Source organism: Drosophila willistoni (assembly GCF_018902025.1).
Source record: "Drosophila willistoni isolate 14030-0811.24 chromosome 2L unlocalized genomic scaffold, UCI_dwil_1.1 Seg196, whole genome shotgun sequence".
NCBI classification, from domain to species: Eukaryota; Metazoa; Arthropoda; class Insecta; order Diptera; family Drosophilidae; genus Drosophila; species Drosophila willistoni.
The window spans coordinates 636,675-659,395 of NW_025814048.1; the positions used below are offsets into that span (position 1 = coordinate 636,675).

Consider the following 22,721-nt stretch of genomic DNA (forward strand, 5'->3'; position numbering starts at 1 on the left):
ATTATAACATATTAAAAAAAAAATACCTACTTATTAACAAAAAAAAAAAAAAATTACATAAATAAAAACAAATACCAAGCGATGATGGAAATGCAATAAGCAAAAATCTGAAAGAAACTTGAATAAAATGCTTTTGCAAAAAGTGTTTAAAATTGTAGTTTGTTTTGTGAAATAGATCTATGATTTTCCTCTACGTGGCTTAAAAAGCAAAGTGCTCGTTAGTAATTCAACAAAATAATGTGCAAAATATTAGAAGAAAATATTCAATCTTTCTCTATAGAAGCTTGGCGTTGATTAGTTTTTAGTGGTCAAAATTATCTGAAATTAAAATTGTGGACTTTTTTCATAAAGTTGAGAAACTTAATCCAAGGATTTAACAAAGAAGTAGTTTTGGCTAGAAAAAGTTGTAAGAAATCAACCAATTTTACTGGCGCGCAATCAAAAGTAACTTCAACGGAAGTTTTTTTTCTATAAAGCATTATTTTCCAAAAACTACATATGTATATTCTAAATTTTTTAAAAAATATGATAAATGTTTCGTAGCTTAAAAAAGGTAACCATTTCTTGAGCTTTTTGCTCACCGACTTCCAAAACTTTTTTCAATTAATTGTAAGTTGAAGTTCATATATGTATATATATTTATGTTTTTTGGAAAGTAGATTTATTAGGTGAAGTTAAAAAACTCAGAACTCAAAAGGGGTCATCAGAGGTTTTGAATACTTTTTATACAAAGATATAATGAAATATTTGGTTTCTAAGCAAAATTGTTTTTACTACCAAAGAAGCTAACAAAAATATTGAAATTCGAGGATGAGATTTATGCAGCTTTAATTAAAAATTCCAGATCTAACAATTAGTTCATTATTAAGAGAAAGAAAAAATTTTAATTTTCAAACGTTGCCAAAAAGTTTCGAATTTAAGCTACCTATTTCTAAAATTTAGATTTGGGAAAAGCGAGTATATATCGAAAAAGGTTATAACTTTGAATTATCTAATGTTGGTTAATTGCTTATTAAACAAAGATATTCGTTTTTTTCTAAGTACTGAAACCCTTATAATCCCTTTAGCAAGTAGAAAAATATTGACACTCGAATCAGGCATTCCCACACGATTTCTTTTCAAGAAGACGAAAAAAGAAAAACACGGATAATAAACATAAATAAGGTCTTAATGGAATGTGCATACAATGGAAAAACGTAAATAAAATATTTGTTATAATACAATCAATAAGTAGAATTATAGAAAAAGGAAAAAGGCCAAAGAGGCAAATAACACATAAATAATTTGTGGTCTCTTTGGTAAAAAACGTTTGAGCTCTTAGCAGAATCTGGCTGTTGTGGTACGTGCTGGACCCTTTTTATTAGGCGTCTACCTAAACCCAAGAAACTTTGTATCCCTAGTAGTAGGTGTTGGAGTAAAATTAGTCGAGCGTGCGGTACTGGGACTTCCGTCCCAACAGCCAACAGCCATAGACTTAGATTATTTCGGAATTAAATACATAGGTACATATGTTTGTAGACAATAATAGAGAGTCTAAACTCTCCGACTCGCCAATTATCTCTCTTTCAAGCGACTCCGAAAAACCTATTGGCCAAGACCGGTTGTGGTTCCGTCTTGACGTGGTCGTGGTCGGAGTAAACGAACGTCGTGAGGTTTGCCTCAGTCTTGGCCAGATTGTTAACGAAGACGGTCGACGCGATCATTCGGTATATAGACGACCCCTTCAAGATCTTAGTGCTCGGGTGTGTGTGTCTGTGAAACAGAGAATCAGAGAATTGTGTGAATTTCAAATACAACTACACGAGTATGTGGTCTGGAATTATTATTACAAGCTATTTTTTGTTTTATATTAGCCCCCCTATATTCTTGTTCTATTTGGGATTCGTGCAAACGCATTGGCAACGCCAGCCCATGCTGTTAAGGGGGAAATGCTTTTTGGATAAGTTGCGGTATTATTTATGCTGTTGTTGTTTTTCGTGGTCTTGCTGTTTTTTGATTGTTGTTGCCCTTGGGAGCTAAATGGCTATCCAACTGAGCGTCCGTTGTGTGGTGGTAGGGGGGTTGGGGCTTAAGCTGCATAGCCTATCTCATTCTCTCTCTCCTTAAGGCAAATAACACGTAAAACTAGTGTTGGCAAAAATAAAACCGAAACTTGACAAAGGAAAAGAAATAACAGTTTTGGATGTTGATTATAAGCCAACGGATCTACACATAAGTTTATACAATTTAATCAAAAACCAATTTACAATTTTTCATTATTTATATGCACAACAAAATGGATTACCTCAAACAAAAAACACAAAAACCTTAAGCTCTGGACCAGCTGTGAAGGGTAAGCAACAATAAGAAATAAAATTCAAATCAAATATTTTCAATATGGCGTCTCGCCGTACAAAAATTGCAAACCTCGCCGATGACTTCATAAATTCATCATTCAAACCGGTTCGCGTGCGGGTTTGACTACGAATCAGTCAGAGCCAAGTAAATGGAGGCGGATTTTGCTTTGTTAATTTTAAAATAAATTAAATATGTTTTTCTTTTTTTTTCCTGCCTGCTGCATGTAAAAACTGTCGCAGACATCTCCTTAATACAATGAACCTGTTCTTCAAGGTTAGCTTTAAAGCTGTAAAAATTGGCCAAGTTCACAAATAAATATATATGTATTAAGTTATATCATCATTTTCACACAAATATGGTTACTGCAGAGATCTCTTGTCTTTTGTCGTTTGGACCACATATGTATTAGCTTGCACAACGTGTAACAGTGGTGATGGGTGATGGTGAGGAAGGAAACCACTGGTAATAGTTGGTATCCACGTCACGAACATCCCGCCTCAGGCATGGATTTTTCCTATTTCTATTTAATTTTTTACCACCTCATATCCGGCTTCCACCGTGTGTCAACGAAAAGTAATGCAATTCGGAAAATCAAGACAAGACACAATTTTCCAAAATGACTGCCTTTTTTTGGTCCATCTTCTTTTCTAAATTGTAATTCTTAACTAGTTTTAGACGTAGAAAATATGCTAAGAATCATCTTGCTGATAAGATTAGTTTCCTAGTCGAAATCCTTTGAAATCTAAGTTCATTTTCTTTTTCATTAATGGTAGTAAGCCGCTATAAGCTTTAGCGCTTCTATACGAACAAGAAAACGTTTAAGAGTCCAAGTCCAATGCGATGAGGGTCAAAAATTATGCGTGTTGGCGTCTAAAGAAGAAATTATGTCGAAAGACAGGGAAAAAAACAAATTTTGATTGATGGACAGGTCTGGTGGCCTCATCATCAGCATTATGGGAAATGGAAAATAAAGAAAAACCTACTACATGTATGTACGTTCGTGTGTGTGCTTCTGGTCCATTGTGATGATCCATTGCCTATTAATTGGTTAATTTGTGGTTGTTAACTATCAAAATATTTTCTGGAAATTTAATGGTCTAATGTGTGTGCATGGCAACACCTTTTTCGTTGAATAATTGCAGGTAAAACAAATGTATGTAATTTTTGGCCTTTGAGTATGTATTGTGTAGTATTGTGTGTAGGCGAGCCGGATGATGGCAACGTTCTCTCTGAATGCTTGGTTAAATCATAAACGCCAACACAAGTCAAAAAATTATGGCAACAAACTTCTTATGTGATTTAAGCTAGCTTGAAGACCAGTTTTTTCCACAGAAAATCTTTTATGCCTCTTAAATATAATATAGTTGTTAATAACATGTTGAAAAACTGTTTCAAATAACCTTGAAAGGCAACCAAAAAATAAGTAAATACCTACGACTACCTTGTGTAGTCTCTAATTTTTCTTCGCAATGACTATACATTTTTTTTCTAGATATATAGCAAAATATTTAATTTTAAAGATTTTTTTCTCTCTCGCTCGCAGCTTTTTAAAGAAAGGTGGGAAAAGAGTTCATTCAACTCAGTTAGACATTTTCCGCATTATTGTTTTTTTTTTTGCCAACTGCTTTCCCGTTATTAACTAACAGACTCGAAGGCCCCCTATTTAAAATCAAAAGACTTAGGTCACAAACTTGTCGCCTGGTTCTCCGCATTAGTCACTAAGCTGGCTTTAGCTAACTTTAATTGTGAAATGCAAATACTTTCTGCAGCTGTACGTTTTTTTTTATGTGTGTTTTGGCAAAAAGGCGTGCCCCTTGATCGTATGAGTCACGAAGTTCATTTGGTTGTTCAAAACCAAAAGCAGTCCAGCTAGTTCTATGCATTTAACAAGAGCAAATATAATGAAAACGGTTTTTAATAGATTTTTATCAACTGCATTGGTCTAAGCTTAGTTTGAAGCTTACAGGAATGAAGGGGTGACACGTAAAAGGGAAGTGAGACTTTTATTTTTATGACATAACTAAGGGAGTGTTGCTCCTGCTTGGATTTAATATATAAATTTATATATCAAAATTTGTTCAAAAAAGTAATACTGCAAAAGCAGGTGTTATTGTCCGTGTATAATAATAGTGCCTTTAATTTTATCTAAACTTTAAAAAAAAAATTGTTTTGTATAGGTTAGAAATTTGTCACAAGTTGTCGTGGCACCTTGTTGGCCTACTTTACCTTACTTCGATTAGAAGCTTAATTTAGTTAAAAATATTTTTATATCGCATAACTTTATTGATTGTCAAGATAATCTTATGTGCTTCATTACATTGTCTCGCAAAAATTTATGAGATGGTCATCAAATTTTCTGTACTTCTTCTTACTCCAATAATAGCTCTCTTAAAACGGAACTAGCAAACTAGTTTCAGGTTGCCGCCGGCCAAACAACTAACAAAAACAACAATAGGCGACAGCCAAAGCAAAGGCAAAAAATAGTCAGGTAGATATATTTCAACTGAAATATTTCGCCGGGAGATAAAAATCAAAACACACTCTACGAACCGAGTTCAAGTCACGTTCAATATGATTTTTTTCTTTATCGTGGGTAGTTGGCTTAGGTCTCTGGTTGTAGGTGGCCTCTAAGAGCACTGACCAATCCAAATTGGACATCTTGGCAAATCAACACGGTTGAACAAAAAAAAAAAGCTGCAAGCTTATGTAATAGAAGGGGTCGAAAACAAACTAAAAATTCACACAACAAATTTGGGCAGTGGTCGCGTTTGTTTTGGACACACACTGCAAAGTTGGGTCCAAGATGTGGCAACACGCATACAAACACACATATCTTTCATTATCTTCATGCCCCACGCTCCACTTTTGATGGTTTTGCAACTAAACTGAAAGGAGACAACATTAACTCAAATCTTTTCAATTTGGCGCTATGGCAAATGATTGGCCAGCCATGCGCTTCTCTAATAAATCTCTCAGCCTCACATTTGCACATGGTGTATTATTAAAAAAAAAGTTAAGGTTAATGTGCGCTCAAATCTCTAAAAAGAAAAAAATTTAAAGCTTGAGAAATTTCGGTGTTGGCGTTTAACAGTCGCACTATCAGGTCATAGTGAGCGACAGCTAAAACATAAACATATTCAATTTATTTTTAGCAAAGACAAATTACTGACCTTTATATACCCTTTTAAAATATTTATTTTACCTTCTTGTGTAATATTATTATAAATAAACACGAAAATTTAACAAGTCTACCATATTTCACAAAGTTAAGATGTAAAAACCTAACTATTCTCTTTTATAATCATCATCAAATCGAAATCTCTAAATTTTACTATAATCTTTAAATGTTGAATTATTATAAAAATCGATCAACCTTTTTTGTGTAGCAGAAAAAAACTGTTGTTTTTCTTTTTTTCAAATATATTTCCTGAGATAACAATACAAATATGAAGAATAAATATGGTAAAAATTATTCACTGTTTTTTTATTTATCCCCCCTAAGGAGTTATGTTTTAATTTAAATTTTACCAAACTTAGCTCGTTTTAATCTTGAACATCAAAAGAATATCCGTTGCCCAGTTAATTGTTCCAAAACACGAGCATTTAAAATTCTAATTTGTTAAAGCGATGCTGCCTGCATACAAAAGCAGGTGAAAGTTGGTGGCGGTTGATTCATTCTTCAATTGGCATTAATTTGATCCATGAAGTCGAAGACAGAAGCGCAGCTCAGGCCGAATTAAAGACAAAAGCACCTACGGGGTGAATCGTTAGTAAAAGTAAAAGCTAAGACAAAAACAAAAAAATTAAGATGCGGCCGGTTGACCTCAAAAGGCCTGGAAAAAACGCATACACAATTTTAAATGTGGAACTGACTGCGGCTTTTATATGCAATCTAGCTTGATTATGGTTAGGCCCCAATGGAAAGAAACATTGTGCAAGTTTATTCTAAAGAACATGGCCAAGATGCAGTCCATTGTCATATCGTCAACTTTATGGGATTCAGCGCAATCAGCCAAAAAAACTTACTTTCTATGGCAGCGAAATTAGCCTTACGCATAGTTATGCTGATTGATCATATTACCAAGACCCAGACCGACCAGATTTCTCATTTTTGTGGCAAGAGGCGAAGTTGGGGGGTTCGGGGGAAACCACAACCGAAAGTTGAGAGTCGTTAGAATCTCTATCCATTTTCATCATCTCTCTTCCACACTCTTTCTATTTCTAACTGCCATTTGCTTGTTTCAAATGGGTCAAGACCTGACTGACTTGTCCGTTTGCTTGTGGTTAAGTCGTTGTTGGTCTTTTTTTTTTTGTTTAGTCTATGCTTGCGTGTGTATCTAACACAGTTGGGAGCTGTATTCCCTTTGGCCATTTGCATTGATCTGAATATTAGTAGATCTTGACATAGATTCTAGTCGTGCAATGTGACAGTAGCGAATTGGGAGCACATTTTTTAAGTACTTATTATTTCTAGACTTATTTTTGTTTTATAATGAGTTTGTTCTCATATGGGTTAACTTACCTAACCAAATTATTAAAATAAAACACAATAAAAGAAATCTAGGTGTATATTTAAAAGAATTTTTTACATTTCTCCAGACTCTAAGCAAAAGGTCACACATATATAAATAGAATCAAAAATAAATAAAAAACTCGCTAAGTGCGTATTTGTTTTTGTTTGAATATAGATTTTTTATATGTATTTTATCTTGTATAATGGTGATTTTAAACGAGACGCAAAAAAAAGATAAGCCGTGATAATTGAACGTTAAATTGATTATTCGAATTTTAAGTTAAATGAAAATCTATTAATGTATTGCAAATTCTAACTTCAATTTCTAAAGTTTTTCAACTTTCTAAGACTTTCAAATTTGTAGCATTCTGTTATAATTTTATTAGCAACTCATATAAATTAAATATCATATTTTCGTTCGTAAAATGCTTTCATCAAGTTTGTGTCTAAAGTCTTTTGTTCTCTTAATATTTTCGCTTAAAATAGTGTGTATAATTTAGACTTTTCTCATTTTTTACACATCCATATAAAAACCAAAGTTAACTTTTCGAAGTTGGGGTAACAGACAATCAATTTCATGCTTGGTCTAAGTTTTTTTTTCTATCTAATTTTGGCGAGGCAGAAAGTTGTTAAAATTAAACAAGCATGTAAATTATGTTTACTATTTCACAAAACATTAACGATGTTGAGGGAGTGAGGGAAAAATCAACAAGGCTATTTTTATAGTTGGAAAATAAAAGACAAACGAAACTGCAATTGTTTAAACAAATTCGTTTAAGTGTCGTGCATGCAAACCTAATTCATTTATTCAGTTGCACGGCCCATTTGTTCGTTTGTTGCTATTTAAACTATTTATGTGGGCTATATGTATGTGTGAGTGTGTGCCAGTATTCACGTCAACTCAGAAAAATGTGTGTCAAACGACATTCGACACTTGGCCGAACCACCAACAACAACAATTCGTTACAATTGAACGCACACGATCTCAGGAAACTCAACTCAATTATATAGTATCGACTGACTACGCGACTTTTATGCAATTTTCCCTTATCATAGTTGATTGATGGCCCATAATTCAGGGTCAATTTTGTTTTTGCGAATTTTTTACTTTTAACTGGGTAACCAGAGCAAATGCCAATTAGGGTTATTACTTATAATTACAGATACATATGCATACAGACTAAAGTCAGGGTTAATAGTGAATTTTTGCGGCCATGGCGCATCTGGAAATCATTAGCTTACAGTAGGACCTCGGTTCTTTGTGAAAGAGCTGAAAACGAACACCAGAAGAATTCGATAACTCCATTTCATTTTTGTATATTTAAATAGCACAACAAAATTGAAACAATATGACCCATAAAAATAAAACGTTTAAAAAAACTGATTAATTTTTGAAAAGCTTTCTGCCTTTTCAATCGCGTACTCGAATACTGCGAAGACCCCTATAATTGACGGTCTGGTATTTGAGGTTCTACTGTGTATAACATTTTTACCTGTGACTGCATGCAAAAACTGAGTTTTAGGTTGCGTCACCTTTATCTGTTCAGCTTTTTAGCGCTTCATGAGCTGGTGCTAAACCTACTACTTAGTAATAGAACATTTCTATACCCTGCAACATTACTAAATGTATTTAGCTTGATAAATGTAAATGTTCTTGATCAGCATCAATAATGGAATGGATTTGCTATTGTCTGTTTGATAGTCAGTTATTTTCTTCTATCGAAAAAGAGGTTTCAAAGATTTTTTGTTTTGCTAAATTTAATTCACTTGGCATAATGACTATTTTTTGCAGGGTATTTCAGTGTCGGTCTCACAACTTTTCTTTAGTTCCACTGCGACTAGAGAACTTGCGCCTTGCATTTAGTATTGAGTAAAGCTTTTGCGAAACAACAAATGGAAAAAATACATAGGCTTGCCTCATGATCTCGTCTATTTCGATCTCACATCTGGAATTATTGACAAATTACTAACAGTTTATAAATAAGAAAATTGTTCAGTTATCGTTTGACCTATTTTCTCAATCTTGACACAATATCATTAATAAAATAAATCTCCTACTCAACAAAGAAGGAGGAAGTCGCGAGAGATATAAAGTATTTGGATAACAAGCTGGTAAGACCCTGGGTTCAATTTCACGCACCACAATGGGTGAGTACAATTGTACAGGCGGCCTTTTTTGTGTATATTGTGACATCATAATGAATTATTGTAAGCGGAATCTATACCAATTAGACACCGGCCCAACCCATCAAAACCCGTTGTAGATCTTCGCGGCATGAGCGTAGCAAGGATTCGAATTTCGACTTATGGAAATACGTTCTCACCTCATTATCTTTCATTTATTGTACTCTGAAGTCTGCTTTTTATATAGGATTGCTTCTTTTTATAACCCTTTCGTCACGCCCCTGTTGCTCATATTGTTGGTATTATAGCTGCTATTCATTTTGTCTGTTTGTGTTGTCTTCTCCTCGATAAAGATCAATATATACTTGGAGGCCATGACTTGCTCTCAATATTGGACTGAAATGTTCTCACAGTTATCAGGAAGTGTTTATCATCTTGCCGGCTACCGTATTTCTTTGAATATTTATTATTTAATGGTGATTGAACCTTTTTCCATTTTGCCGTTTCCATTTCTGTTGTTGTAAGCCGTTTGCAAATGAGAGAGACATAATCACACATAGATTATGTCTTTGGCAAGAGCCAAATATAAAAATGTTTTACATAGCATGTATACTTGTACATATAACAATTATAAAACCCAAAACTCTTATTCCTGTGCTTTACAAGTACATGTGCACACAACAAACCTACGTAGGTGCAATTGCAGGACCAGAGAAGATTATGAGCTGAAGGAGTCCTACATTTATGGGATTGCTTCAAGGTAACAAGAGAAAGTAAACAAATTTGTGTTTTGAAATGGGGTGTATTTTTATTTCTTTGTTAAATTTGAATAGTAAAATAATCCTACGAATACCTTGACCCCAAATCATTGCAAATGTGTCGATTGCAGGCTTTAAATTTCCTACTTTTGTTAATCCGTCCCTGACTTGTTGTACCCAGATAAATAAGTTTTAGCTTAATCGTGTATTGGTCATGGAACCGGTTGTGTCTATCGTCAATTTTATATAACATTTGCTTTTCCATCTTTCTCTTTACAATTTTTTTTTCTATTTGCAGTGCCTTCTCTCATCACCATGAAGTCTGGCACACAAATTCGCATACTCTGCTCGGCGCTCCTGGTTGTAAGTAATTTTTCATGTATTTCTGATCATGTTAAATTAAAATTGAAATTGGAATAAAAGGCATTAATGGAATTTTATACCTCATATTTTCTTAATTAACCTTTACAAGTTGGCACTTTGCCTTCTTATAATACTTCGAAACTAATGCTAAAGTTAGTGTTCTATGCATTGATTAACCTACAATAACATTTACAGACAAAGTTAAGTTAATGCGAATGAAACCCAATTTTGCCCTTTTTTTCAGACACTCGCAACTCTTACCGCACAAGGGGCTCAAATTCCAACACCAAGTAAGTATATTTAAGGTGCGGAAAACCTCACCTCCTAACCTCTCTTCAGAGTAAATAATAAGGAGCATTTTTTAAACAAAGGTATTCAATTTAATTCGAAAGGCTGTCATAAGTGCATAGTGAGGAAATTTGTTGTATTGTTTACCTTTGAGTCACAAGACTAACTCTATATTTTCTAAAAAAAAAAGTCATCGATCTTGAAAGCCTTGTTGTTTATACCTACATATATACTAACTATCTAAAAGGACATCTCACACCGCACCACGGATATCGCGAAGCACGGGCAATTGCTGCCAGTAGTTGGGACCTTTTTCCTGCAGAGATTTCAAATATTTAAGAAACTCTGCATATGTGAAAAATTGACGATGCATAAAGTTCGATTCATGGTGATAGCTGCATTCCTTATCGTAGATCCATTTGCGTTGCTCTGGCAGATCACAATCGGGCAAACGGAAGGAGAGACGTTTCTTCAAGTCACAGCCAAAGAGCTCTGTGGAGGCGTAACTAAAATGACACCACTTAAATGGGCAAGAAGATAAAACAAAAACTATACAAAATGCTTACACAAAAGCTTTGTTAATCATCTCTTGAACTTCTGCATTTTGGGAGATGCATTGCAAAACTTTCGTCTGCTGCTCATTCTGTAGAAACCGTAGAAATAGTGGGGGAAGTAGGCCAAATCGAACACAATGCATCAGTTTGACCATATGAGGCTGCCTTTCGGGCCATGAGTGCGCTAGCCATCGTAAAGCCGACATAAAAATCTACGAAGTAAATGTTCAATCAGTTCCATGTTGAAATCAGTCAGAACAGGAAACCGTACCTCAATCTCATTGTTGACTCCGACATTATGCATGGCCAGCAGTTGACAAACAATATCACCATCTAATTCGAGAAATTCCCGAGATGCGACTAAAGTTAGAAAAAATTTGCAAATTCGTGCCAGCATCATGGTCAAAAATTTGGGTATATCAAAACGGACAGCTTCTTGAAATAGGGCAAAGGCCACATTCTCTGCAATTTCCGGTGCATTCAATGAGCTCCAGCAATGTTCGTGCAACTCGTCTACACATAGAAATTTCACAGCACTGATTGTTTCCACAATTCTGCGACAAAGGCAGTCCTTTTTTGTGGTCTTTTCGTTCTTAATGCCAAGCATCCAATTGTAAATCATATGAAATGCTGGTGGTGTTATATGTTCCATGGGCAAATGAGAGACCAATTTGTCTGGATTTGCTTTATGCAAAAAGTATTTCGAATGGGCTTGAAGTACTGCCAAATGGCAACGAAATTTGTATTTGCCCACAAACACAAGGTAACAGCATTTATCAGAATCATGCAGAAGCTTCAATAGTCTTGGTTCTATATCAAGTTTCATTGGATTCTTGCCCAAGAGTCTTTTCTTATCCTCGGAGATAACCTTTAATGCACTGAAATCTTCATCCAGTGGAAGCAGGTGCAAATCTCCTTTAGAATTCGAAATCAGACTAAAAATAGATTAGTTTAGGAGTTGAATTAGCTAGACTCGAATGAATATATTCACCAATGTACTTCAGAATCAAAACTTTCAATGGAATCCTTAGTGATAGATACCTGAAGAGAGCAAACGCTTATTAGTGGTGGAAGAGAAACAAGTGGAGTGAAATGAGAATATACCTCGCTAGACTCCTCGGAACTACCAATACTTGTTAAACCATTGTGTTCTTTGTTTTCTCTAGATGGCAGTACTGTTGAATCAAATAACTTTGATCTATCATAATTGCAGATGCTAGTTAAGGCCGCAGCTAGGTTTTCAGCAAGAGAATCTATTCCCAATTTAGGACTTTCATCAGCGGCTTCGGCTTTCTTTTCTTTGGATAGAAGGTCAGCCATAATTGAACTTAAAAATTTTGCCTAAATCACAGAGATTTAAAAAAAGTTCGACATAAAAATCATTTAGTTAGGCATTTTAAATCGATGGCAACTATGCTTTTTCCTAAGAACAATGTATTTACAGACATTATACATAATAGAAAGCTATTTAATATTGCATGTGGCAGTCCAGGTAATGCTCCAAGTTGTTGGAACAAGAAAAAGAACATGTTGCTGAAGCTGAAAACCGGCTTTGAATGCAACTACTTTGCCTGGACTAGAACGTGAACCCCGAAGCACAAGAGATGCGAATTGTGGCTGACTTCGAGGTCGCTGTACTAAGAAAGGCAAGTTAAATGCATCCCATGAAACCAGCAAAAGTCAGCAAAGGAGAGAGAGAGATGTGCCACATTTTCTGCTCCCAAGCATCGAAAGCAAATTTAAACGGCCAATTCCAAGTAAACGAAGTAAGCCCATCTGAAATTGAATGCGGAAGAAGTGTCTCCGGTTTACTTCAATCTTCTGCCAAATGGCAGAATTGTCATTATTATGACAATGAAAATAAAATTTATTTTTCGGGGTGGCATTTGAGTTTACTTAATTTTGCTTAGCCCTTGGTTATGGATAACCATTGTAAGTTAAGGCTTATAAGTGGAAGGCCTATGCTAGTAAATAGATTCTAGTTCGTAGATTAATTTCTAATCAAATGTAGGGCATCAGATGACTACCAATAGCCAAATAACTATTGCCAGATTTTTGACTAACTTTAAAATGAAAAACTTTTTCTTCTAAAAGATTGCCTTGTGAAGTGTAGTCTAACTTACTGAAATTGACATTATTAACGATTTGAATTTTAAGCAGTCATGACCTCTTTTGTTTTCGCGATGGTAAGCAGTTGGGTGCCACGTTTTCTTATGCTCCATCCTTTGAACTTTTCGCTCATGGCCATGCTGGAATAGATGAATTTTAAAATTTCTCTGTCTTTTTTTCTGATCTTGCAGAAGACACTCAAAGTTCGCTTAGCGATGCCATTGCTGCAGCGGAAGAGAATTCCAGTCCCAAGACGACAATTGTGCCAAGCGTCTTTGTTGAATGTTTGTCGGGCTCAATGCTAATCACAATTAAAGATGCCCCACCTAATCACGAAACAGGCTTATTTAGTGGCATGATCTATCCGAAAGGACTATCAAAGAATTCTACTTGCCTAAGTGAATACAGGTAAGAGAGAAAACAAAATAACACAGAGAAACCGGTGAATTTTCAACTGTTAAACATGATTTGATTCACTCCATAGAGATCATGTGGGTCCGCTACGCTATAAGTTACCTCTGAGAAGCTGCAATACAATGCCCAAGGAAACGGTGAGTATAAATAGAACACCCTACACTAGGAGCAAATTATCGTTTTCTCTTCACGTCGATAGCTTGTTTTGCCTTTTTGGCATGCAAAATAAGTAGTTTAAACATGACTAATATGGCAAGTTTAGTCAAGACATCGATTACAAGGTTAAATACTTATATACACATACATTGGTATTTTTATATGAAAGAACTTTATTTCACAATCAGCATTTACACTAGACAAGACAAGCCTTCAATTAAAGTCAACTTAATGAGTTGCCTACTTAAAATGGACTTGTGCTTGGTAATAAAATTATACGTATTAAAAACTTTTTTTTACTGACTAATGAATAACGTAATAGAAATTACCAATATACATAAAACTCCCATGAAATGTGACTTTAGTCTGTGTATTTTAGCTTATAAAGTGCCTTTTATGCGCTACTGAAGTTGATTTTTCGTGCAATCCGTAATTAGCACAATCCAAAAGCAACATACGCATCGACAAAACTGCATTCGATTATGTGATTTCTCAGCATTAACGGAGCAAAGTTTTGATTTTGAAATATTGTTGCTGATTTTTCCTCTTGCTTCAGAGTTTTGAAATTAGCTGATGTTGATTGGGCAATGTAATTGGGATATCTCTTAAAAATCTCCACAAAAATTATAGAACAAAATACTTAAAGAAATCAACATTTTTGAGTTTTTAATTTTTGTATCTACATCTTTAGTAGATTTTTGTATTTAAACAAGTTCGTAGCCTAAGTCTTTTGTCCTTCAACAAAAATTGTTTACTCGATGTTCATAATGGAAAAAATCAATAAAAAAAAGCAAAGATGTTTGTTTTCTTCTATCTCGCTTTCTCAGTCTTTATTTGTTGGTTTTCTTGTAGTTTGTTTTTCAATTAAAATGCAATGGAATGGCCGCGGCAACGGCGGCCTATTCTGTGTGTTACGTCATCAAAAGATGAGCTCAGTAAATTTTACCTTGACGTAAAGAAAAAAAAGTCACTTGTCGACTTTTAACTTGTCATGCCCAAAACTACAGAGGCACAGAGTATAAAGACTTGGCGATGTCAATGCTGGGGGGTGCTCATGTATGCATAATTAAATTATCTATGGATCACACTGAAGCTTTTTAATTACCTTCCAGATGATGAGCTTACAATGAAAATGCAAACTTCCATTCCATATTTTACCTCAAAGGCAATTGAAAATTTTTAATTTTTTATTTGTTATTTTTGTTCTGATTGCCGATGCTGTTTGGCCGTGAAAATGATTGTTGTTGCTGCTTACATATACACAACACGTTATCATATTATATATTTTTAATGCCGTTGCCGTGATTGAATTTTGTTTTGGAGTGAAGGTCACCAGGTGCGATGGCTTGATGACGCCCACGCCTTCGACTTGAACCTGTTGTGATTTGTATTTACAAAAAAGGCCATCTTCTTTTGCAGCAGCTCATTTACATTTCTATTCTGTTCAGGTAGAAAGAGACACACATATACATACATACATACATGTATATATATGTATGTAGAGCCACACGTACATGCTACAAAGTATCATGATGACATAATACCTCTATCTGCCGTTAGATGCCACTGGTTGTGGGCCTAGAAAATCTTAAATGTCATTTTATTAGCCCCTTTATTAGACTATTGTAGATGTAAAGTCAGTTGATGCTGAGAGCTCCGGCTTTCTTACCCCCATTTTCAGAAACATAACTGTCATCAGGTTTCTTGCCCCTGTCTTCTTTCTGTGTCGGAAATAGGTAGATACTATTTCTCTGTATACGCCATGTAGGAAAAAAATAAAAAGCAGAGGGTACAGACCGAAGTTTGTTTACACTTCAAATTCTTTTGTAGTATTTTATATAATTCCAGTGCGGGTGACATCTACATAGAATATATAGTTACCCAGTTTTACAAATTTATCAACCAAATCGATTAACCATAAGAAATAATCTAGTTTTAATAAACAATAGCAGATCTTAGGCTTGTTAAGTTCTGTATCAAATATTTCTAATGGAACATTTTCTTTGCTTCTGCCCAAGACTAACATACCCAAACCAAGCACAAGTATTGTGAGTGCATTAAAAATAATGAGAAGCACTTGAAGCGTCGAGTCCACTTAAAGAAAGAACTTCCGTGCCCAAATCCAAATGTGGTGAGCCCGAAGTCCAATTACAAAACTTCAACACTTGAAAAATTATTTATGTGCGTAGTGCAGGGGCGGAACCACTTTTGTTTAGGCTTAACAACCGTGGCAGTTGAAGTTGATCGATATGATATTTAAAGAAACTGGTATATTTTCTAGTCAAGGTAAATTCTTTATTGTATACTTTAAGCCAATTTCTACAACTATCGAAAATATCAAAAAAGCCACATACATTATTAGACTTTAAGCGTTGAATCTTTTAAAATCTCAATGTCAATGTCTGTCTAACTACAATAATTGATTCAACGATTCAGTCCTAAAATCACCTCTAAAAAAGTTTAAAATATTTTAAAAATGTTCTCTTATTATATATGTATGTATTTCTGAAGGCGGACTGTAAGAAACATATAATCCGACCCTGTACTTACAGACATTTCCATGTCCGTCCAGCAGAATCGAAATTAGCACGTACAAATACCGTTAGCTTAAGAACAAACAATATGAACTAACTGAGGATTTTAAAATAAGGTTTTAACGGACAAAGGTCCAATATGGAATTAAAATTAAGTACAATACACAATAATGTTACGTAAAAATCTCAGATTTGAAATTGAGTCATCAGAATGTTGAGGCAAAGACGTTACACTTGGCTTGATCTCAGCTTAGCTAGCAACGTTCTATGACAACATCAGGAAGTATATATGTATGTACATATAGCTACGACGATTTCCAGCTTCAACGGAGCGTAAATAGTCTGAATGCATAATAATAAGAAGGGCCCCAGGGCCAGGTTAGTGCATGGCAGTAGATTGTGTGTCGAGTAATTTGGCTGATATGGCTTCTTCCATGAATTCGGACACAGCCGATTGCAAGTTTGTTGCTTCAGTCTTTTGTTATGTGGTGGAAATTAGACGTTAATGAGAGAGGGACCCATTAATTTTTTGAAGCGTTACTATTGAAATTAACAAAGTTGCTGTGGGAAGTCGCCACTACTTATTTACGTTTCAAAGACTTGTACTTATTATAATTATGATTGTTTTGTTTTGCAGGACACTGGCGGCATTGAATTCTTCAATACAATTGTATTGCAACCGCATTTGAAGCTCATCACTGATCTAGGTCGTGGCTATCATGTACGTTGCACCTATAAGAGTCGAGATGCTGCCATTAAGCCGAAGAAACATTTGCGTAAGCATACACAAAAACCACAAGCTTTTCGCAGTGGCAGCAGTGAAGATCGCCGTGATTATGGACGATCACTTGACAATAACCCTCTCGAAGAGGAGGAGGAGGTGGACGACGTTGTAAGCAACAACGAAATTCCCATGCCAGGTTGCCATATGAAAATCTACAATGATGAGCATGTGATAGCTGATGATGTAAAGATCGGAGATCCTCTGACTATTGTCATAAGCATTGACAAGCAGCAGCTGTATGGCCTTCAGGTCAGCAATTGTATAGTTCGCGATGGTTTGGGCTGGGGAGAGCAGCGGCTGGTGGGCGAAGATGGGTAAGTTCATGCCATTAGATCAACATTACTTTATTAATACATTACATTTCTTTAGTTGTCCTATGGATAATGAAATAATGGGTCAATTTAAATACACTGAAGATCGATTGGCAGCTAATGTTACCTTCCCGGCGCATAAATTTCCCTATACCACTTCGGTTTATTATCAGTGCAATGTGCAGCTCTGTGCTCAGGAAGATCCTAGCTGCCAAGAGGCCCCTGTTTGCAGTGGCAAGCGTCCCAAGCGTCAGACAGTGAGCGATAATAAGGATGATGATGGCGCTTTACCAGCTACCATAGAAGTCTTCTCCGGCCTGTATGTCAATGAGAATGAAAATCCGAATGATAATGATGATGAGGATGCTGTTTATAAGGAAAAGGTAAGATGACTTTTAAATGCGATACGAGTTCAAGTTTTCTAATTGTATTTTGTTATTTGTTGTCTAGACCCTGGAGGATGCCCTATGCGTTTCCCAGCGCACATTTGCCATAGCCATTGCCATTGCGGGTCTCATCCTTATGCTCGCTGTAGTGGCTGCTGTCCTCTGTATCATGGCACGTCGCAGCACCAAGACAGTATCCAATTCTGGCAGCTCCATATATAGTGGCCCATATACAAATACCGCCTTTTCGCATAGCAGCTAAATCCACAGAGGGAGATGAAACCTCAACTGATTGAGCAAAAATTTCACAATTTAAAATTGAACAATTCCAAAATTCAACAAAACAAAATCGAACACTCAAAGTGTTTAAAATCTGATACATTGATTATGCTGCTGCAACGGTAGTCAAAAATTCGAATAACCTTAGAAATTCTAGTTTATTAAGTCCCTACGATTTTAGATTTAAATATTAGTCATTAGATATTGCGATCCATGTGTGAGATATTACCAGGCAATTGGTTGGCCAACCAATCCTTATTGCCCGCTAATGTCGCAGAGTATAACAACATATATATACTCTGTTTAGCACAATCGGTGTTGGTATTAGATATACACTACCTTCATGCACTACACTCCAAGAAATCAAAAAAAATTGTTAACCTTAACTTTCACGAACTTGGAAAATGAAGCTGCCGATGCTCAGGTGATCTATTTTATAACTACTCCTATATAACTTTATTCATAATTTATTAATTTAATAACTACATAAACTTTTCTGCACCCTTTTTCATTTTCTTTAAAAGGTCTTCTTGTCATTAACTTAAACAAAATCCTATTTGCACACAAAAGTATACATATACATTTTATATATATATACGGAAAATATTTTCAGAAATATTCTTATATAAATCATTTGCCTAGCTTTAATCGAGTATTAAAATTTAAATAGAATACTCGTCTAGAGCTTGGCAATATCATCATGCGAAACGGAAATGCATCTATAGTTTCTGTTTAAAATTAAGATAAAATTATTTAGACAAACAATAAACTCACTCAATTTGACAATAACAAAAGCCGCCATTGTGATTTGATGACGGACAAGTTCAAATATTAAATTCATTAACAACAAAAAGCTAGTTCAATAAATTTAGTTGTAAAAGAGAATCTATCATGATAAAGTCGTGGATCAATTTTATTATCCTAATATGGACTTGCATTTGTCTGGCAAGCAGATCGTTGCTGTGTCCCAAAACTCCGCCTTTGAAATTCTACCTAGTACGGAAATGTCAACGTGCATCTGCGGATGATGCTTTGGCATTAGAGAACACTCCGACGTTAGAGGAGTGCATCCATTTGGCCCTTCAGTTGCGTGGCATGGCCTTAAACTACGCTCCAATTGACGAGCGAAGGAAAGTTTTGAACATTAGCCAACTCCAGAAGGATGCACGTAGTCATTTGACGGTTTGGCAGCAACCAGAAGAATTTTTCAATTGCCACATACTTCAGTGTCCACAGAACTTAAGCTTTTCGCAAATGATCAATGACAGTCGTTTTGACTATTATAGCCTATACGGCAGGCCGCCAGGTAATTGTTGGTAAAAGGACCACTCAAAAAGTTAGACACGTTAATGTTAATCTATTCCAGCGCTCAACAACTACACCTGTGTACCACAAGTGGGTCTTTTTAGCGTATACCCTGCACCAAGCAGTTATCTCAACGCCTCGCGAGTGTGTAGCAATTCTAGCGAATTCAGCGGAAGCTTAGCCCACATAGTTTCTTCAGAACGGACAATGGCCTTGTCCCACTTAATGATCAATTTCAATCAACCTTCCTCCAGCGTGAAAAACATATTTCTTGCCTATATAGGACTAAAGTATAACAATTCTGTTTCCGTAAATTCCTACGACTTTCGCACTGGTCAGAACGAAAGCTTGCTTTGCTTTTTTTATAGAGCCTGGGACATTGGCCATCCCAGCCTTGAAGTAAATGACAACTCCAGCTGTGTGGCATTGACTCCCCAGGGAGTTTGGCAAACTTTAAACTGCGATCGACTGTTGCCTTTTATATGTGAAATCCATATGCCAAGCGGCCGCGCATCGAGCCTTGAACTAGATATCGGACCAAATTCCGGAAACCAGTGCAATCGTTACGAGGCGGAATCTAATTAAGTAATGTTTTAGTGATGGTGATGATGGTCCAACACTGTATTATTCGCAGCTCTTTTATTCACTTAAGCCCTTTTGAAGAAAACAAAAGCCAAAAAAATCTAAATGTAATCATACAGAGTTTCATCATCTCCAGACCTACTGCAAAGAATGAAGCGCAAGGTTTAGTGGTATTTGTAGTTCCTGTGGTGCTTCAACTTGGTGTAGTTAATCAAGTAAAAGAACGTCATGCTGGCCACGGTCAACTGGAAGAAGGGTGCAATTCCAGCACGTTTGGGGAACACATACTTGTGCTGCCAGCGCCACCATGCACGACTCACTGCACCGGCAATTGCATTTGGAGTCTTGTTGCGGCGGCCGAACCAAGCACCCAACTCACCCAGTTTCACCTGTCCAAAGGGGACATCAGCTGCAATTGAAATTATTATATAAAATTAAAGACACCAAGATTGATGAGAACCTCGCGATTACGTAATAAATTCGCGCAGTATATTCAGATTAACTTACCTTTGCCGTAAAAACGGGCTGGATCGTAAGGTCCATGAACCTTTGGGTTGTATTCAGCTGGATAGTCTCCGAAAGCCATCTTGCTGTGTTCAACGAAAAAATTATATAGATTTTCCGGAATGAAAAATCTTGGCTGCCTTGCTACTCACCCGACGCAATTGGTTATCTAACACTGGATAATACTGGGCAACATGCGTCCTGGTGCACACTGGACCACCAGTATTTATCAAAAATGTTTTTCAACACCAAGTGCAGTGTTGTAAAGCGAATTATGGCAAAACATTTGTACGGTCGTATACAGACAAGACAAGAGCTTGTAGAAACTTAAGGGAATTGGGAATTTAGAATGAAATTGGAGGAGCTGTTGGCAAAGGGATCGTCATCTTCGCCCCAGCATGAAGATGAGGACGATGATGAGAAAGGCGGTACTAGCGAATTGGAGGCGAAATCAAGCAAACCAACAAATACTATTGATGAAGTAGATGGAGAGGGGGTGGAAAACGACAATGGTGAAGATTATGAAGAGAAGGGTAAAAAAAAAGGTACACGAAAGAAACGTTCCCTCAATTGGGAGGAAGCTGAGCGAGGACTTCTTTTAGAGGTCATTAAGACAAAAGTAGCATTTGTGGAGAATAGAAGTGTTGATGCAAAAAGCATAAAAGCTAAGCGGCTAGCATGGAGTCAAATCACAAAGCAGTATGTATGGCCAGCAACTTGTTTTGTCTCAGCTTACCTTTTGTTTATTTCACAGATTTAATTCAATGAACTTTCGACATCGATTGCTGGAACAGATTCAGGTTCAATGGCGAAGCATGAAGAACACAGCTAAACGAGAATACCAGCAAAAGCATCCAAAAGGCGATGCACTGGAGGGCATGCGCATTATAGAATTCATGGAGGAGCTACATAAGGATCCCGTTAACTCGCGCAGCCAAACTCGCAGCGCTCCCAATGGTGGAGTTGGAGGCGGCGGACTGAAAAAGGAGATTCTTGATATCGACGAAGATGAAGACATGCCACTGGCCGCACATTTGCCCAATGCCACAAATGCCAGCGAGGACACATTGCAAACATCGACAATTGCCATACCCTCACCACCGCCGTCCACTGCTGGAGGGGATGGCGATTCTCAGCCAGAATGTGCCAAGCCACCTGGCCCACCCAACCCCAATCGACGTAAACGAGCCAAACTTGCAAACAAACTGGCTACGGCTAATGATATTGCGGCTGTTGTAATAGATAGTGAAAAAGATAAACCAGTTGCAGTTTTCTCAAGTTCTGATACTCCAATGCGAAGCAAACGTCGACAGCGAAACGTAAGTTCCAAGAAGGTTTTAATTAATCAATTTCAATAATTCAATTATAAATAAAATTTGTTTGTATCTATTTTAGCACTCGCAGGCGCAGTCTGTAATGTCTGATGACATGAATGAAGCCACCTCGAATATGGCGACGACAATGTCGTCTGCTCAAACAGACACAATAAGCATTGCCAATATGGAACAAAAGTATAAACAGGAACTTTTTAAACTATTGAAACAGGCGCGATTGGCCGAAATTGATTACGCACGCCGAGAACATGAACAAAAACTGCGTTTTGAACAAATGGAGCAGGATCTCAAGCTGCATCACATGCGCGAAGAACATGATCTAAGGTTGAGGCAACAGCGACGGGAGCATGAGGCCCGTCTTAGAGTATACAGCATACCCGGCTTTGGCAGACTGAATGGTAACGGAAACCCAGAAGATACTCTACCGCCTACCACAACATTCTCTGGAAGATGTAATGCCAAAACAAATCAGTCGGACTATAATATTTTACACACGCCACCGCCACAACCATCGACCAGTGGAGATGATGAAACGCTAGGGCTTAATGCCGCTTACAATTAATGAGGACATTAAAACAATAGAAATAACTTAAAATTTAGCTTGAAATACGTTTAGAGAAATGTACCCAAAATCTCAATCACAGACTCACTCGTCATACTCAGACTCAAGTTGCCACAAAAGGACTGCAAGACAGCCACGAAAATTGCATTTTCAAGATAATGTATTAGTATTATATATTTCTGTATCTGTATTATCTACTAAGAATTGTGTATGAATTTTTTAAAACGCGGTTGTGTTGTCACAAAAAAATACTCAGACAGACTCTGAAACTAAGTTCCCACTCATTCAGTCAGTATTCGTATTCTCAATTATCCACTGTTTTTTTTTTTTAACTCGAATTAATATTATATATTATTATTGTATTTTTCTTATTTTACAAACATTTTTGTATTTTTTTTCACAAAGTAAAATTTAAAAGAAACTAGATAAATGGTATTTTGGTTTCAAATTATTAAATATTATTTTTCAACTACTTTAAGAATTCGAATATTGCTACGAATTGATTTGAAACTCAAACATTACAG

The 22,721-nt window shown here is 36.2% G+C and overlaps 5 protein-coding genes across 7 annotated transcripts; 3 read left to right on the forward strand and 2 right to left on the reverse strand.

Moving 5' to 3' along the window:
- The first annotated feature begins 1,655 nt into the window (after nucleotides 1-1,655).
- Nucleotides 1,656-18,794, forward strand: LOC6639702 (cuticlin-4). Of its 3 annotated transcripts, XM_023181868.2 has the most exons (9): nucleotides 1,656-1,804; nucleotides 2,313-2,332; nucleotides 10,031-10,095; nucleotides 10,340-10,385; nucleotides 13,238-13,454; nucleotides 13,531-13,597; nucleotides 16,788-17,248; nucleotides 17,304-17,628; nucleotides 17,696-18,794. In XM_023181868.2, exons 3-9 carry the CDS (start codon nucleotides 10,048-10,050, stop codon nucleotides 17,891-17,893), a joined length of 1,362 nt encoding a protein of 453 aa, XP_023037636.1. In that variant the 5' UTR covers nucleotides 1,656-1,804; nucleotides 2,313-2,332; nucleotides 10,031-10,047; the 3' UTR covers nucleotides 17,894-18,794. The 3 variants fall into 3 exon arrangements, with proteins under 3 accessions (XP_023037636.1, XP_002062855.2, XP_023037635.1); XM_002062819.4 differs by lacking the exon at nucleotides 2,313-2,332; XM_023181867.2 differs by lacking the exons at nucleotides 1,656-1,804; nucleotides 2,313-2,332 and adding an exon at nucleotides 8,980-8,998.
- LOC124460004 lies at nucleotides 10,499-12,312 on the reverse strand. The gene is made up of 5 exons (XM_047009986.1): nucleotides 12,042-12,312; nucleotides 11,929-11,978; nucleotides 11,209-11,872; nucleotides 10,950-11,149; nucleotides 10,499-10,889 (listed from the first exon to the last, which is right to left on the reverse strand). The coding sequence occupies exons 1-5, from the start codon at nucleotides 12,255-12,257 to the stop codon at nucleotides 10,637-10,639; spliced, it is 1,383 nt and encodes a 460-aa protein (XP_046865942.1). The 5' UTR covers nucleotides 12,258-12,312; the 3' UTR covers nucleotides 10,499-10,636.
- Nucleotides 18,795-18,801: 7 nt separating the features above from the next.
- LOC6639701 lies at nucleotides 18,802-20,022 on the forward strand. The gene is made up of 2 exons (XM_002062818.4): nucleotides 18,802-19,216; nucleotides 19,277-20,022. The coding sequence occupies exons 1-2, from the start codon at nucleotides 18,802-18,804 to the stop codon at nucleotides 19,798-19,800; spliced, it is 939 nt and encodes a 312-aa protein (XP_002062854.2). The 3' UTR covers nucleotides 19,801-20,022.
- On the reverse strand, nucleotides 19,802-20,506 carry LOC6639700 (putative ATP synthase subunit f, mitochondrial). Its single transcript, XM_002062817.4, has 3 exons — nucleotides 20,454-20,506; nucleotides 20,305-20,387; nucleotides 19,802-20,206 (listed from the first exon to the last, which is right to left on the reverse strand). The coding sequence occupies exons 2-3, from the start codon at nucleotides 20,381-20,383 to the stop codon at nucleotides 19,962-19,964; spliced, it is 324 nt and encodes a 107-aa protein (XP_002062853.1). The 5' UTR covers nucleotides 20,384-20,387; nucleotides 20,454-20,506; the 3' UTR covers nucleotides 19,802-19,961.
- A 61-nt stretch (nucleotides 20,507-20,567) lies between these two features.
- On the forward strand, nucleotides 20,568-22,530 carry LOC6639810. Its single transcript, XM_002062816.4, has 3 exons — nucleotides 20,568-21,000; nucleotides 21,056-21,620; nucleotides 21,697-22,530. Exons 1-3 carry the CDS (start codon nucleotides 20,651-20,653, stop codon nucleotides 22,195-22,197), a joined length of 1,416 nt encoding a protein of 471 aa, XP_002062852.1. The 5' UTR covers nucleotides 20,568-20,650; the 3' UTR covers nucleotides 22,198-22,530.
- The last annotated feature ends 191 nt before the right edge of the window (nucleotides 22,531-22,721 follow it).

Coding starts and splice junctions, on each gene's coding strand:
- LOC6639702 (XM_023181867.2), top strand. Junction 10,386..13,237: donor GGCTCAAATTCCAACACCAA/GTAAGTATATTT, acceptor CTGATCTTGCAG/AAGACACTCAAAGTTCGCTT. Junction 13,455..13,530: donor ACTTGCCTAAGTGAATACAG/GTAAGAGAGAAA, acceptor TTCACTCCATAG/AGATCATGTGGGTCCGCTAC.
- LOC124460004 (XM_047009986.1), bottom strand. CDS start 12,257: ATGGCTGACCTTCTATCCAAAGAAAAGAAAGCCGAAGCCGCTGATGAA. Junction 11,979..12,041: donor GTTCCGAGGAGTCTAGCGAG/GTATATTCTCAT, acceptor TGCTCTCTTCAG/GTATCTATCACTAAGGATTC. Junction 11,873..11,928: donor TTTGATTCTGAAGTACATTG/GTGAATATATTC, acceptor ATCTATTTTTAG/TCTGATTTCGAATTCTAAAG.
- LOC6639701 (XM_002062818.4), top strand. CDS start 18,802: ATGATAAAGTCGTGGATCAATTTTATTATCCTAATATGGACTTGCATT. Junction 19,217..19,276: donor CCTATACGGCAGGCCGCCAG/GTAATTGTTGGT, acceptor AATCTATTCCAG/CGCTCAACAACTACACCTGT.
- LOC6639700 (XM_002062817.4), bottom strand. CDS start 20,383: ATGGCTTTCGGAGACTATCCAGCTGAATACAACCCAAAGGTTCATGGA. Junction 20,207..20,304: donor AGCCCGTTTTTACGGCAAAG/GTAAGTTAATCT, acceptor TTTCAATTGCAG/CTGATGTCCCCTTTGGACAG.
- LOC6639810 (XM_002062816.4), top strand. CDS start 20,651: ATGAAATTGGAGGAGCTGTTGGCAAAGGGATCGTCATCTTCGCCCCAG. Junction 21,001..21,055: donor TGGAGTCAAATCACAAAGCA/GTATGTATGGCC, acceptor TTTATTTCACAG/ATTTAATTCAATGAACTTTC. Junction 21,621..21,696: donor GCAAACGTCGACAGCGAAAC/GTAAGTTCCAAG, acceptor TATCTATTTTAG/CACTCGCAGGCGCAGTCTGT.